We start from the raw sequence: 13346 nt of genomic DNA, 5'->3' as shown, positions 1-13346 counted from the left end.
ATGATGACACTAGGGTGCAGTGTATTGGGGTGTATACAGTGTGTACAGTTCTCTTGGTGATGATGACACTAGGGTGCAGTGTATTGAGGTGTATACAGTGTGTACAGTCAGCTTGGTGATGATGACACTAGGGTGCTGTGTATTGAGGTGTATACAGCATGTACAGTCTGCTTGGTGATGATGACACTAGGGTGCAGTGTATTGAGGTGTATACAGTGTGTACAGTCAGCTTGGTGATGATGACACTAGGGTGCTGTGTATTGAGGTGTATACAGCATGTACAGTCCGCTTGGTGATGATGATACTAGGGTGCAGTGTATTCGGGTGTATACAGCATGTACAGTCCGCTTGGTGATGATGATACTAGGGTGCAGTGTATTGGGGTGTATACAGCATGTACAGTCCGCTTGGTGATGATGACACTAGGGTGCAGTGTATTGGGGTGTATACAGCATGTACAGTTCGCTTGGTGATGATGATACTAGGATGCTGTGTATTGGAGTGTATATAACATGTACAGTTCGCTTGGTGATGATGACACTAGGGTGCTGTGTATTGGGGTGTATACAGTGTGTACAGTTCGCCTGGTGATGATGATACTAGGGTGCTGTGTATTGGGGTGTATACAGCATGTACAGTCCGCTTGGTGATGATGATACTAGGGTGCAGTGTATGCGGGTGTATACAGCATGTACAGTCCGCTTAGTGATGATGATACTAGGATGCTGTGTATTGGGGTGTATACAGCGTGTACAGTTCGCTTGGTGATGATGACACTAGGGTGCTGTGTATTGGGGTGTATACAGCATGTACAGTCCGCTTGGTGATGATGACACTACGGTGCTGTGTATTGGGGTGTATACAGCATGTACAGTCCGCTTGGTGATGAGGATACTGGGGTGCAGTGTATTGGGGTGTATACAGCATGTACAGTCCGCTTGGTGATGATGATACTAGGGTGCAGTGTATTGGGGTGTATACAGTTTGTACAGTCTGCTTGGTGATGATGACACTAGGGTGCAGTGTATTGGGGTGTATACAGCATGTACAGTCCGCTTGGTGATGAGGATACTAGGGTGCAGTGTATTGGGGTGTATACAGCATGTACAGTCTGCTTAGTGATGATGATACTAGGGTGCAGTGTATTGGGGTGTATACAGCTTGTACAGTCCGCTTGGTGATGATGACACTAGGGTGCAGTGTATTAGGGTGTATACAGCATGTACAGTCCGCTTGGTGATGATGATACTAGGGTGCTGTGTATTGGAGTGTATACAGCGTGTACAGTCCGCTTGGTGATGATGATACTAGGGTGCAGTGTATTGGGGTGTATACAGCATGTACAGTCCGCTTGGTGATGATGATACTAGGGTGCTGTGTATTGGGGTGTATACAGCGTGTACAGTCCGCTTGGTGATGATGACACTAGGGTGCAGTGTATTGGAGTGTATACAGCATGTACAGTCCGCTTGGTGATGATGACACTAGGGTGCTGTGTATTGGGGTGTATACAGCATGTACAGTCCGCTTGGTGATGATGATACTAGGGTGCTGTGTGTTGGGGTGTATATAGCATGTACAGTCCGCTTGGTGATGATGATACTAGGGTGCTGTGTGTTGGGGTGTATATAGCATGTACAGTCCGCTTGGTGATGATGATACTAGGGTGCGGTGTATTGGGGTGTATACAGCATGTACAGTCCGCTTGGTGATGATGATACTAGGGTGCTGTGTGTTGGGGTGTATATAGCATGTACAGTCCGCTTGGTGATGATGATACTAGGGTGCAGTGTATTGGGGTGTATATAGCATGTACAGTACGCTTGGTGATGATGATACTAGGGTGCAGTGTATTAGGGTGTATACAGCATGTACAGTTCGCTTGGTGATGATGACACTACGGTGCTGTGTATTGGGGTGTATACAGCATGTACAGTCCGCTTGGTGATGATGATACTGGGGTGCAGTGTATTGGGGTGTATACAGCATGTACAGTCCGCTTGGTGATGATGATACTAGGGTGCAGTGTATTGGGGTGTATACAGCATGTACAGTCTGCTTGGTGATGATGATACTAGGGTGCAGTGTATTGGGGTGTATACAGCATGTACAGTCCGCTTGGTGATGATGACACTAGGATGCTGTGTATTGGGGTGTATACAGCGTGTACAGTTCGCTTGGTGATGATGACACTAGGGTGCAGTGTATTGGGGTGTATAGTGTGTACAGTTCTCTTGGTGATGATGACACTAGGGTGCAGTGTATTGAGGTGTATACAGTGTGTACAGTCAGCTTGGTGATGATGACACTAGGGTGCTGTGTATTGAGGTGTATACAGCATGTACAGTCTGCTTGGTGATGATGACACTAGGGTGCAGTGTATTCGGGTGTATACAGCATGTACAGTCCGCTTGGTGATGATGATACTAGGGTGCAGTGTATTGGGGTGTATACAGCATGTACAGTCCGCTTGGTGATGATGACACTAGGGTGCAGTGTATTGGAGTGTATACAGCATGTACAGTCCGCTTGGTGATGATGATACTAGGGTGCAGTGTATTGGGGTGTATACAGCATGTACAGTCCGCTTGGTGATGATGACACTAGGGTGCAGTGTATTGGGGTGTATACAGCATGTACAGTTCGCTTGGTGATGATGATACTAGGATGCTGTGTATTGGAGTGTATATAACATGTACAGTTCGCTTGGTGATGATGACACTAGGGTGCTGTGTATTGGGGTGTATACAGCGTGTACAGTCCGCTTGGTGATGATGACACTAGGATGCTGTGTATTGGGGTGTATACAGTGTGTACAGTTCGCCTGGTGATGATGATACTAGGGTGCTGTGTATTGGGGTGTATACAGCATGTACAGTCCGCTTGGTGATGATGATACTAGGGTGCAGTGTATGCGGGTGTATACAGCATGTACAGTCCGCTTAGTGATGATGATACTAGGATGCTGTGTATTGGGGTGTATACAGCGTGTACAGTTCGCTTGGTGATGATGACACTAGGGTGCTGTGTATTGGGGTGTATACAGCATGTACAGTCCGCTTGGTGATGATGACACTACGGTGCTGTGTATTGGGGTGTATACAGCATGTACAGTCCGCTTGGTGATGAGGATACTGGGGTGCAGTGTATTGGGGTGTATACAGCATGTACAGTCCGCTTGGTGATGATGATACTAGGGTGCAGTGTATTGGGGTGTATACAGTGTGTACAGTCTGCTTGGTGATGATGACACTAGGGTGCAGTGTATTGGGGTGTATACAGCATGTACAGTCCGCTTGGTGATGAGGATACTAGGGTGCAGTGTATTGGGGTGTATACAGCATGTACAGTCTGCTTAGTGATGATGATACTAGGGTGCAGTGTATTGGGGTGTATACAGCTTGTACAGTCCGCTTGGTGATGATGACACTAGGGTGCAGTGTATTAGGGTGTATACAGCATGTACAGTCCGCTTGGTGATGATGATACTAGGGTGCAGTGTATTGGGGTGTATACAGCATGTACAGTCCGCTTGGTGATGATGATACTAGGGTGCTGTGTATTGGGGTGTATACAGCGTGTACAGTCCGCTTGGTGATGATGACACTAGGGTGCAGTGTATTGGAGTGTATACAGCATGTACAGTCCGCTTGGTGATGATGACACTAGGGTGCTGTGTATTGGGGTGTATACAGCATGTACAGTCCGCTTGGTGATGATGATACTAGGGTGCTGTGTGTTGGGGTGTATATAGCATGTACAGTCCGCTTGGTGATGATGATACTAGGGTGCTGTGTGTTGGGGTGTATATAGCATGTACAGTCCGCTTGGTGATGATGATACTAGGGTGCGGTGTATTGGGGTGTATACAGCATGTACAGTTCGCTTGGTGATGATGACACTACGGTGCTGTGTATTGGGGTGTATACAGCATGTACAGTCTGCTTGGTGATGATGATACTGGGGTGCAGTGTATTGGGGTGTATACAGCATGTACAGTCCGCTTGGTGATGATGATACTAGGGTGCAGTGTATTGGGGTGTATACAGCATGTACAGTCCGCTTGGTGATGATGATACTAGGGTGCAGTGTATTGGGGTGTATACAGCATGTACAGTCCGCTTGGTGATGATGACACTAGGGTGCTGTGTATTGGGGTGTATACAGCATGTACAGTTCGCTTGGTGATGATGATGATACTAGGGTGCTGTGTATTGGGGTGTATACAGCGTGTACAGTTCGCTTGGTGATGATGACACTAGGGTGCTGTGTATTGGGGTGTATACAGCATGTACAGTCCACTTGGTGATGATGATACTAGGGTGCAGTGTATTGGGGTGTATACAGCATGTACAGTCCGCTTAGTGATGATGACACTAGGGTGCTGTGTATTGGGGTGTATATAGCGTGTACAGTCTGCTTGGTGATGATGATACTAGGGTGCAGTGTATTGGGGTGTATACAGCATGTACAGTCCGCTTGGTGATGATGATACTAGGATGCTGTGTATTGGGGTGTATACAGCATGTACAGTCCGCTTGGTGATGATGATACTAGGGTGCAGTGTATTGGGGTGTATACAGCATGTACAGTCCGCTTGGTGATGATGATACTAGGGTGCAGTGTATTGGGGTATATACAGTGTGTACAGTCCGCTTGGTGATGATGATACTAGGGTGCAGTGTATTGGGATGTATACAGCGTGTACAGTCCGCTTGGTGATGATGACACTAGGATGCTGTGTATTGGGGTGTATACAGTGTGTACAGTCCGCTTGGTGATGATGATACTAGGGTGCAGTGTATTGGGGTGTATACAGCATGTACAGTCCGCTTGGTGATGATGATACTAGGGTGCAGTGTATTGGGGTGTATACAGCATGTACAGTCCGCTTGGTGATGATGATACTAGGGTGCTGTGTATTGGGGTGTATACAGCGTGTACAGTCCGCTTGGTGATGATGACACTAGGATGCTGTGTATTGGGGTGTATACAGTGTGTACAGTCCGCTTGGTGATGATGATACTAGGGTGCAGTGTATTGGGGTGTATACAGCATGTACAGTCCGCTTGGTGATGATGATACTAGGGTGCAGTGTATTGGGGTGTATACAGCATGTACAGTCCGCTTGGTGATGATGATACTAGGGTGCAGTGTATTGGAGTGTATACAGCGTGTACAGTCCGCTTAGTGATGATGATACTAGGGTGCAGTGTATTGGGGTGTATACAGCATGTACAGTCCGCTTGGTGATGAGGATACTGGGGTGCAGTGTATTGGGGTGTATACAGCATGTACAGTCCGCTTGGTGATGAGGATACTAGGGTGCAGTGTATTGGGGTGTATACAGCATGTACAGTCCGCTTGGTGATGATGATACTAGGGTGCTGTGTATTGGGGTGTATACAGCGTGTACAGTCCGCTTGGTGATGATGATACTAGGGTGCAGTGTATTGGGGTGTATACAGCATGTACAGTCCGCTTGGTGATGATGATACTAGGGTGCAGTGTATTGGGGTGTATACAGCATGTACAGTCCGCTTGGTGATGAGGATACTGGGGTGCAGTGTATTGGGGTGTATACAGCATGTACAGTCCGCTTGGTGATGAGGATACTAGGGTGCAGTGTATTGGGGTGTATACAGCATGTACAGTCCGCTTGGTGATGATGATACTAGGGTGCTGTGTATTGGGGTGTATACAGCGTGTACAGTCCGCTTGGTGATGATGATACTAGGGTGCGGTGTATTGGGGTGTATACAGCATGTACAGTCCGCTTGGTGATGATGATACTAGGGTGCAGTGTATTGGGGTGTATACAGCATGTACAGTCCGCTTGGTGATGAGGATACTGGGGTGCAGTGTATTGAGGTGTATACAGTGTGTACAGTCAGCTTGGTGATGATGACACTAGGGTGCAGTGTATTTGGGTGTATACAGCATGTACAGTCCGCTTGGTGATGATGATACTAGGGTGCTGTGTATTGGGGTGTATACAGCGTGTACAGTCCGCTTGGTGATGATGATACTAGGGTGCTGTGTATTGGGGTGTATACAGCGTGTACAGTCCGCTTGGTGATGATGATACTAGGGTGCAGTGTATTGGGGTGTATACAGCATGTACAGTCCGCTTGGTGATGATGACAATAGGGTGCAGTGTATTGGGGTGTATACAGCGTGTACAGTCCGCTTGGTGATGATGACACTACGGTGCTGTGTATTGGGGTGTATACAGCATGTACAGTCCGCTTGGTGATGAGGATACTAGGGTGCAGTGTATTGGGGTGTATACAGCGTGTACAGTCCGCTTGGTGATGATGATACTAGGATGCTGTGTATTGGGGTGTATACAGTGTGTACAGTCCGCTTGGTGATGATGACAATAGGGTGCAGTGTATTGGGGTGTATACAGCATGTACAGTCCGCTTTTATGGTGATTATGATACTAGGGTGCTGTGTATTAGTGTATCGGGGTGATTACAACATTGCACACAAGATGTATATATATTGGTAATGTGCAGTGAGTTGGGGTGCATATAACGTGCAGTCAGCATTAATATGATAGAAGGGGGCAGTGTTATGGGGTGGTATCGTATGTTCACATCTTATTTTTATGAATATAATATTAGGGTGAATGTACAAAGTGAACACAATATTGATATAATTTTGGGGTGCAGAGTATCAGGGCTCAGCCCCCACATGCAGGTAGGAGATTTATTATTATAATAATCAGTCAGGGGGAGCAAATATAATGGAGGTGTCAGGTTTCCTGGGTGTGGGCGTCTCCCCAGTATCTATAGGATCAGCATGATCGCCTTGCACAATGTGGCTCCCCATATGCAGAGTTCCCATGTGCTGGTAAAAAAAAGGGAACCCTACAATCAATATACACATAATCAGGACCCCCACATGCAGCACACAGGAGAGACCCCATAATCAATATACACATAATCAGGACCCCCACATGCAGCATATACAGGAGCAGGACCCCCACATGTAGCATATACAGGAGCAGGACCCCCACATGCAGCACATACAGGAGCAGGACCCCCACATGTAGCATATACAGGAGCAGGACCCCCACATGTAGTATATACAGGAACAGGACCCCCACATGTAGCATATACAGGAGCAGGACCCCCACATGTAGCATATACAGGAGCAGGACCCCACATGTAGCATATACAGGAGCAGGACCACCACATGTAGCATATACAGGAGCAGGACCACCACATGTAGCATATACAGGAGCAGGACCCCCATATGTAGCATCATATACAGGAGCAGGACCCCCACATGTAGTATATACAGGAGCAGGACCCCCACATGCAGCACATACAGGAGCAGGACCCCCACATGCAGCACATACAGGAGCAGGACCCCCACATGTAGCATATACAGGAGCAGGACCCCCACATGTAGCATATACAGGAGCAGGACCCCCACATGTAGCATATACAGGAGCAGGACCCCCACATGTAGCATATACAGCAGCAGGACCCCCACATGCAGCATATACAGGAACAGGACCCCCACATGTAGCATATACAGGAGCAGGACCCCCACATGTAGCATATACAGGAGCAGGACCCCCACATGTAGCATATACAGGAGCAGGACCCCCACATGCAGCATATACCGGAGCAGGACCCCCACATGTAGCATATACAGGAGCAGGACCCCCACATGTAGCACATGCAGGAGCAGGACCCCCACATGCAGCATTATACTGGAGAAGAACCCCCACATGCAGCACATACAGGAGCAGGACCCCCACATGTAGCATATACAGAAGCAGGACCCCCACATGCAGCATATACAGGAGCAGGACCCCCACATGTAGCATATACAGGAGCAGGACCCCCACATGCAGCACATACAGGAGCAGGACCCCCACATGCAGCACATACAGGAGCAGGACCCCCACATGCAGAACATACAGGAGCAGGACCCCCACATGTAGCATATAGAGGAGCAAGACCCCCACATGTAGCATACAGCACATACAGGAGCAGGACCCCCACATGCAGAACATACAGGAGCAGGACCCCCACATGTAGCATATAGAGGAGCAGGACCCCCACATGTAGCATATAGAGGAGCAGGACCCCCACATGCAGCATATACAGGAGCAGGACCCCCACATGTAGCATATACAGGAGCAAGACCCCCACATGTAGCATATACAGGAGCAGGACCCCCACATGCAGCATATACAGGAGCAGAACCCCCACATGTAGCATATACAGGAGCAGGACCCCCACATGTAGCATATAAAGGAGCAGGACCCCACATGTAGCATATACAGGAGCAGGACCCCCACATGTAGCACATACAGGAGCAGGACCCCCACATGCAGCACATACAGGAGCAGGACCCCCACATGCAGCATATACAGGAGCAGGACCCCCACATGTAGCATATACAGGAGCAGGACCCCCACATGTAGCATATAAAGGAGCAGGACCCCACATGTAGCATATACAGGAGCAGGACCCCCACATGTAGCACATACAGGAGCAGGACCCCCACATGCAGCACATACAGGAGCAGGACCCCCACATGCAGCATTATACTGGAGAAGAACCCCCACATGCAGCACATACAGGAGCAGGACCCCCACATGTAGCATATACAGGAGCAGGACCCCCACATGCAGCACATACAGGAGCAGGACCCCCACATGCAGCATTATACTGGAGAAGAACCCCCACAATCATCACACAGCAGCAGGGCCCCCACATGCTGCGCATCCTGGTTACCTGAGCTGTCCATGGTGCTGATGTCAGGCTGCTGCCGGCCCGGGCTCCTGGATGTTGGGGGGGAAGATGCCGCCGCCGCCGCCCCGCTCACTCCTTGCCTGCTCCCCGGCCGCTCCCTGCTGCTGCTGCCGCTTCCTCCGTCGTTATTAGCGTCCCCGGCGCTGCTCTCCACCAGCTGTAAAGACTCATAGCCGTCATTGTTGGTCTTTTTCCGGTAGGCACCGAGCAGGCTCATGGGTGACCTTCCCTCCCTCTCCCCGGAGCTGAGGGGATTATACTGGGAGGACTGGCCGGAATGTACCGCCCCCTGGTGGCACTGGCACGTCTAGGTGTCTATTGTCCTGGCACAGCCCTCCCCCTCCCCCTCCTCCCGGGTAATATCAGACTATTCCTGCCCCTCTGCCCGGGATTAGCTGGGGCCATATGCTGCAGGGGGCTCAGGATTATTTACTTGGGGTCTTTGAAAGCCATAAATATGATTATAATAGAACAGTAACAAAAACAAACAATATATAACAATAATATAATATGATACAATGTACACAGGAGATGCTGCCAACTCATGGTATGTACAGGAGGGAGGCAAACCTTAAAGAGATATTCACCCAAAATTCTTATAGGATCAGATCCCTGCTGGATTTTTTTGGCTGCTCCATACTCCCCCCCCCCCCATATGATCATATGATGACCATTGATCACCCCTCCTCATTCATAAAAATGATATTGAAAACCCATCCTGACCCAAAGCTTCTAAGAGCAATGTGTTTGTTACAATGTATCAGTGTAGACAATCTTCCCTGACCTAAACACAACCAGTGTAAATCTCTCTCGAGTACTGGACTCCAGGCTGACAACTCTTACCTACACCTATACATTGTAAATCAGTGCAGCTGTGTTAGCGCGACTAAGTTTACCGCCTCTAAATATAAACAATATTGTACTCTTTCATTGACAGCAAGCAGAGATCTTGGAAGCAAGGAAAAATGGAAACACAAAGTATATTAGAAAGTTGTATAACTTCATTATAAAATCATAGACTGGAGGGCTAGCGCGGACAGTGGTCCTCGTAGTCGAGGGGGGGGCTATAAGGTCAATAGTATCAGTCCTACTTGTATGATATGGAAGGTAATTGCTACGTTGGCTGTTCCCCAAAATGGTCTTTAAAGTGGAGCTTCACTTTAAAGGGCCACTGCCTTTTTAAAAGACTTTTGACTTGTCAGAAGTATTCATAGTGGGGATCCGGGTGCTGAAACCCCCTCATATGTCTGTAAGGAAGGGGCAGAATCACTTGGCTGAGGGTTTTGCCCCTTTGGCTCCAACTGGCCTTTTTCATCTTTGGTCTGGGAGCTGTGTACAGTCTAGTAGAATGTATATAACCCATACGCTGCTAACTCCATCTCTCCTGTAGGGCCAGAACAAAGTTGGTGGAGGCCTGCTGGGCAATTGCCCCTGATGCCCGCCCTATAATCTGGCCTTACTCTCCCAGAAGAGGCAGAAGAAGCCAGAGACAAAGGTGCAGAGCTAAACACTTTTACCACTTCTAGTGGTACCACTTCAGTGAGGTTCTCAGCACCAGGACCCCAAAGATCAGAACTGCTGACCTCATTATAACATGTCAGTTTATTAAAAGGGCAGTGGCCCTTTAATTATTTTTCCCAGTGATACAAAGTAAATCAATGAGTGGAGGTGAATTATACTGTCACATTGTGGCTTGTGGATATGATCTGCATTTGCCGAAAGTGCAATTCCCAAGGGTATGTTCACACGCAAAATCAAAAACAGCTGAAAATGACGGAGCTGTTTTCAAGGCAAAATAGTCTCTGATTTTCAGCCATTTTTTAAGCTAAAAGCGGTTTTTTTTTAGGCGTTTTTTTCTAGAGGAGTTTGGAGCTGTTTTTCCATTGAAACAATGAAAAACAGTTTCATAAATGGCTCAAGAAGTGACATGCTCCTTTTTACGGGGCGTTTTTTCCGCTCTGTTTTTTAAAACAGCAGTGTAAAAAAAAACGCGTCTGAACATAACGCCGTTTTTCCAATTGATTTCCATGGGCAGATGTTTGTAGGCGTTCAGCTACCGCTTTTTCAGGCATATTTCAAGGCATTTACCCCCCGAAATACGCCTGAAAACTCCACGCGTGAACATACCCTAATATGTGAAGCGGCTGCGAGGTGAAGGGCTGGCGATGGGCTGATCATCATGACCCAGGCGGGCGCAGTGACTACACTTTTCCTTTGCTCTGGTTCTTACAGATTTCTCTCCGAGCTTCCTTCTTGTCAGATGTCTCAGAAACTCTGCAGATCTTCCCTCACTCCTCCTTTCTTATAGTCTGGGAATAGAATCTTTACTGACTATAAACTCCATTACCAATTCTTAAAGGATGGAATTCAATTTTGAGTCTGATAATAGGAGGAGGTGTAAAAGCCAGAGCTGCTTCTGATATAATGTGACGCTCCGCAATTGATTATCGTTGGCTCTATACTCAGCAAGTGTAAAATCTTTGTGATATCTGCACTGTAGAAAGAAAACAACTCTTTTGCTATTGGGAAACCATCAACAAGCTGCTGTTGACAGATCTGTAATTCTCATTATTACTTTTCTTAAAGTCTACTTATCATGTAAGGTTTATTTTCTTTCTCTTAATACGTACAACATTCCATGCTGATTAATTTCCTAATATATTTTTATAGGGGTCAGAGTCCGTTTGTTTGATATAAAGCACCAAATCCCCTGCCTTCTTTTACAAAGCCATAGAGTTTAAAGTGGTTGTCCGGTTTCAAAATATGAATGTTTTTTGTTTTTTTTTGTATAATCAAACATGATACAATTTTCCAATATATTTTCTTTATTCATTTCTCACAGTTTTCAAGATCTCTGCTTGTTGTCATTCAGTAGGAACATTCATTGTTTACTTCCAGTGCATACAATTCTGTCCAGGGTCATGTGATGGACACACAGGTGCTGGGATCATTACAGGGTCATGTAATGGACACACAGTTGCTGGGATTGTTACCGGGTCATGTAATGGACACACAGGTGCAGGGATGGTTACAGGGTCATATAATGGACACACAGGTGCAGGGATCGTTACAGGGTCATATAATGGACATAGGTTCTGGGATCATTACAGGGTCATGTGATAGACACACAGGTGCTGGGATCATTACAGGGTCATGTAATGGACACACAGTTGCTGGGATTGTTACCGGGTCATGTAATGGACACACAGGTGCAGGGATGGTTACAGGGTCATATAATGGACACACAGGTGCAGGGATCGTTACAGGGTCATATAATGGACATAGGTTCTGGGATCATTACAGGGTCATGTAATAGACACAGGTGCTGGGATCCTTACAGGACCATGTAATGGACACACAGGTGCTGGTATCGTTACAGGGTCATGTGATGGACACACAGGGATCGTTAGAAGACACAGCTCTGATACACATTCTGTAACTAACGATCCCAGCACCTGTGTATCCATCTCATGATCCTGTAACAAGCTGTACACCTGTGTGTGTCCATCACATGACCATGGACAGAATTGTATTCACTGGTACTAAACAATGAATGTTCCTACTGAATGACAACAAACAGAGATCTTGAAAATTGTGAGAAATAAATACAGAAAATATATTAGGTAATTTTGTACCTTTTAATTATACAAAAAAGTAACATTAATTTTTTTGAAACCGAACAACCCCTTTATGATGAAATTCTGCTTGCCTGTAGCCAACACTAGGGGAAGCTTAGGAGCTGATTTATTTATGAATTCATTACTAGTTGTATAAGTATGCAGGGAGCTCCCCCTAGTGGTGACTGCTGGCGCCATAAAGTTATCATGTAACTGTAACACTATTCTACAGTTAATTATAGGAACTTTCCGTTTATATAAAAGGAAAAATGTGGAAGATATACTTTGAGTGGCTTGTCAACCGCATTTAATTTGGCAAACCTCCCCGACAGTGAGCTAATAAATGGAGGCCTGGCTGCTGGAACCCCGACAATCATCCGTTATTGTGGTAGGGGGGCTGCCGGAGCCTACATATTTCCTTGGAACTGTATTATTACATGGCCCTCATTGAATAAGAGCGAGATCTAGTGACTTTCTGCTTTGACTAAAAGAGGAGGTGCGTGTTCTTATGGACAGGAGTTCTCCATGATTTATTTATGTCTATTTATTTCTAGTCTCTTAGTATAAATGTACGATCTACATGTCACTTTCTTATCCTGTTCTTATTTTGTTTGATAATCTTTAGATTTATATTAATTATTTTTTGTAATGTAATGCAGTAGCTCCCTCTAGTGTTCACTGTGGGCAATGCACTAACATGTAGGTCCTGTGAAAACACATTGCAGCTGAAAATGATGCTTCTTTTTAAGGACCTTGCATAATCCTATTTTTTATTTTTTTTGTGGTTTTCTCTTTTTTTCTCTCTACTTTAGAGGGAAAAAATCCCATTATACAAAATGTGGTATTACCTGCAGTACTTTCTATAGAACATGCAGTTTTACTGTACCCTTTATGGACACTGGTAGTGCTGCTTTTTGCCATAACGCTATAGACATGTGAAGCTAAATAT

The 13346-nt window shown here is 46.5% G+C and overlaps 1 protein-coding gene across 3 annotated transcripts in view; it reads right to left on the bottom strand.

Moving 5' to 3' along the window:
* The window catches only part of DNAJC6 (DnaJ heat shock protein family (Hsp40) member C6), a 77795-nt gene that overhangs the window by 56845 nt on the left and 7604 nt on the right, over positions 1-13346 (bottom strand). For 2 of the 3 annotated variants that reach the window (XM_075832774.1, XM_075832775.1), the window contains exon 1: positions 8763-9067. In XM_075832774.1, coding sequence (XP_075688889.1) covers positions 8763-8997 — 235 coding nt within the window. In that variant the 5' untranslated portion in view covers positions 8998-9067. Of the gene's footprint in view, positions 1-8762; positions 9068-13346 lie in introns of those variants that run through there. The other variant, XM_075832776.1, reaches the window with a different exon arrangement.

The sequence above is a fragment of the Rhinoderma darwinii genome, chromosome 7 (assembly GCF_050947455.1).
Source record: "Rhinoderma darwinii isolate aRhiDar2 chromosome 7, aRhiDar2.hap1, whole genome shotgun sequence".
Classification (NCBI taxonomy): domain Eukaryota; kingdom Metazoa; phylum Chordata; class Amphibia; order Anura; family Rhinodermatidae; genus Rhinoderma; species Rhinoderma darwinii.
The sequence above is the reverse complement of the archived record's forward strand: the minus strand, read 5'-3'. Positions and strand labels throughout refer to the sequence as shown.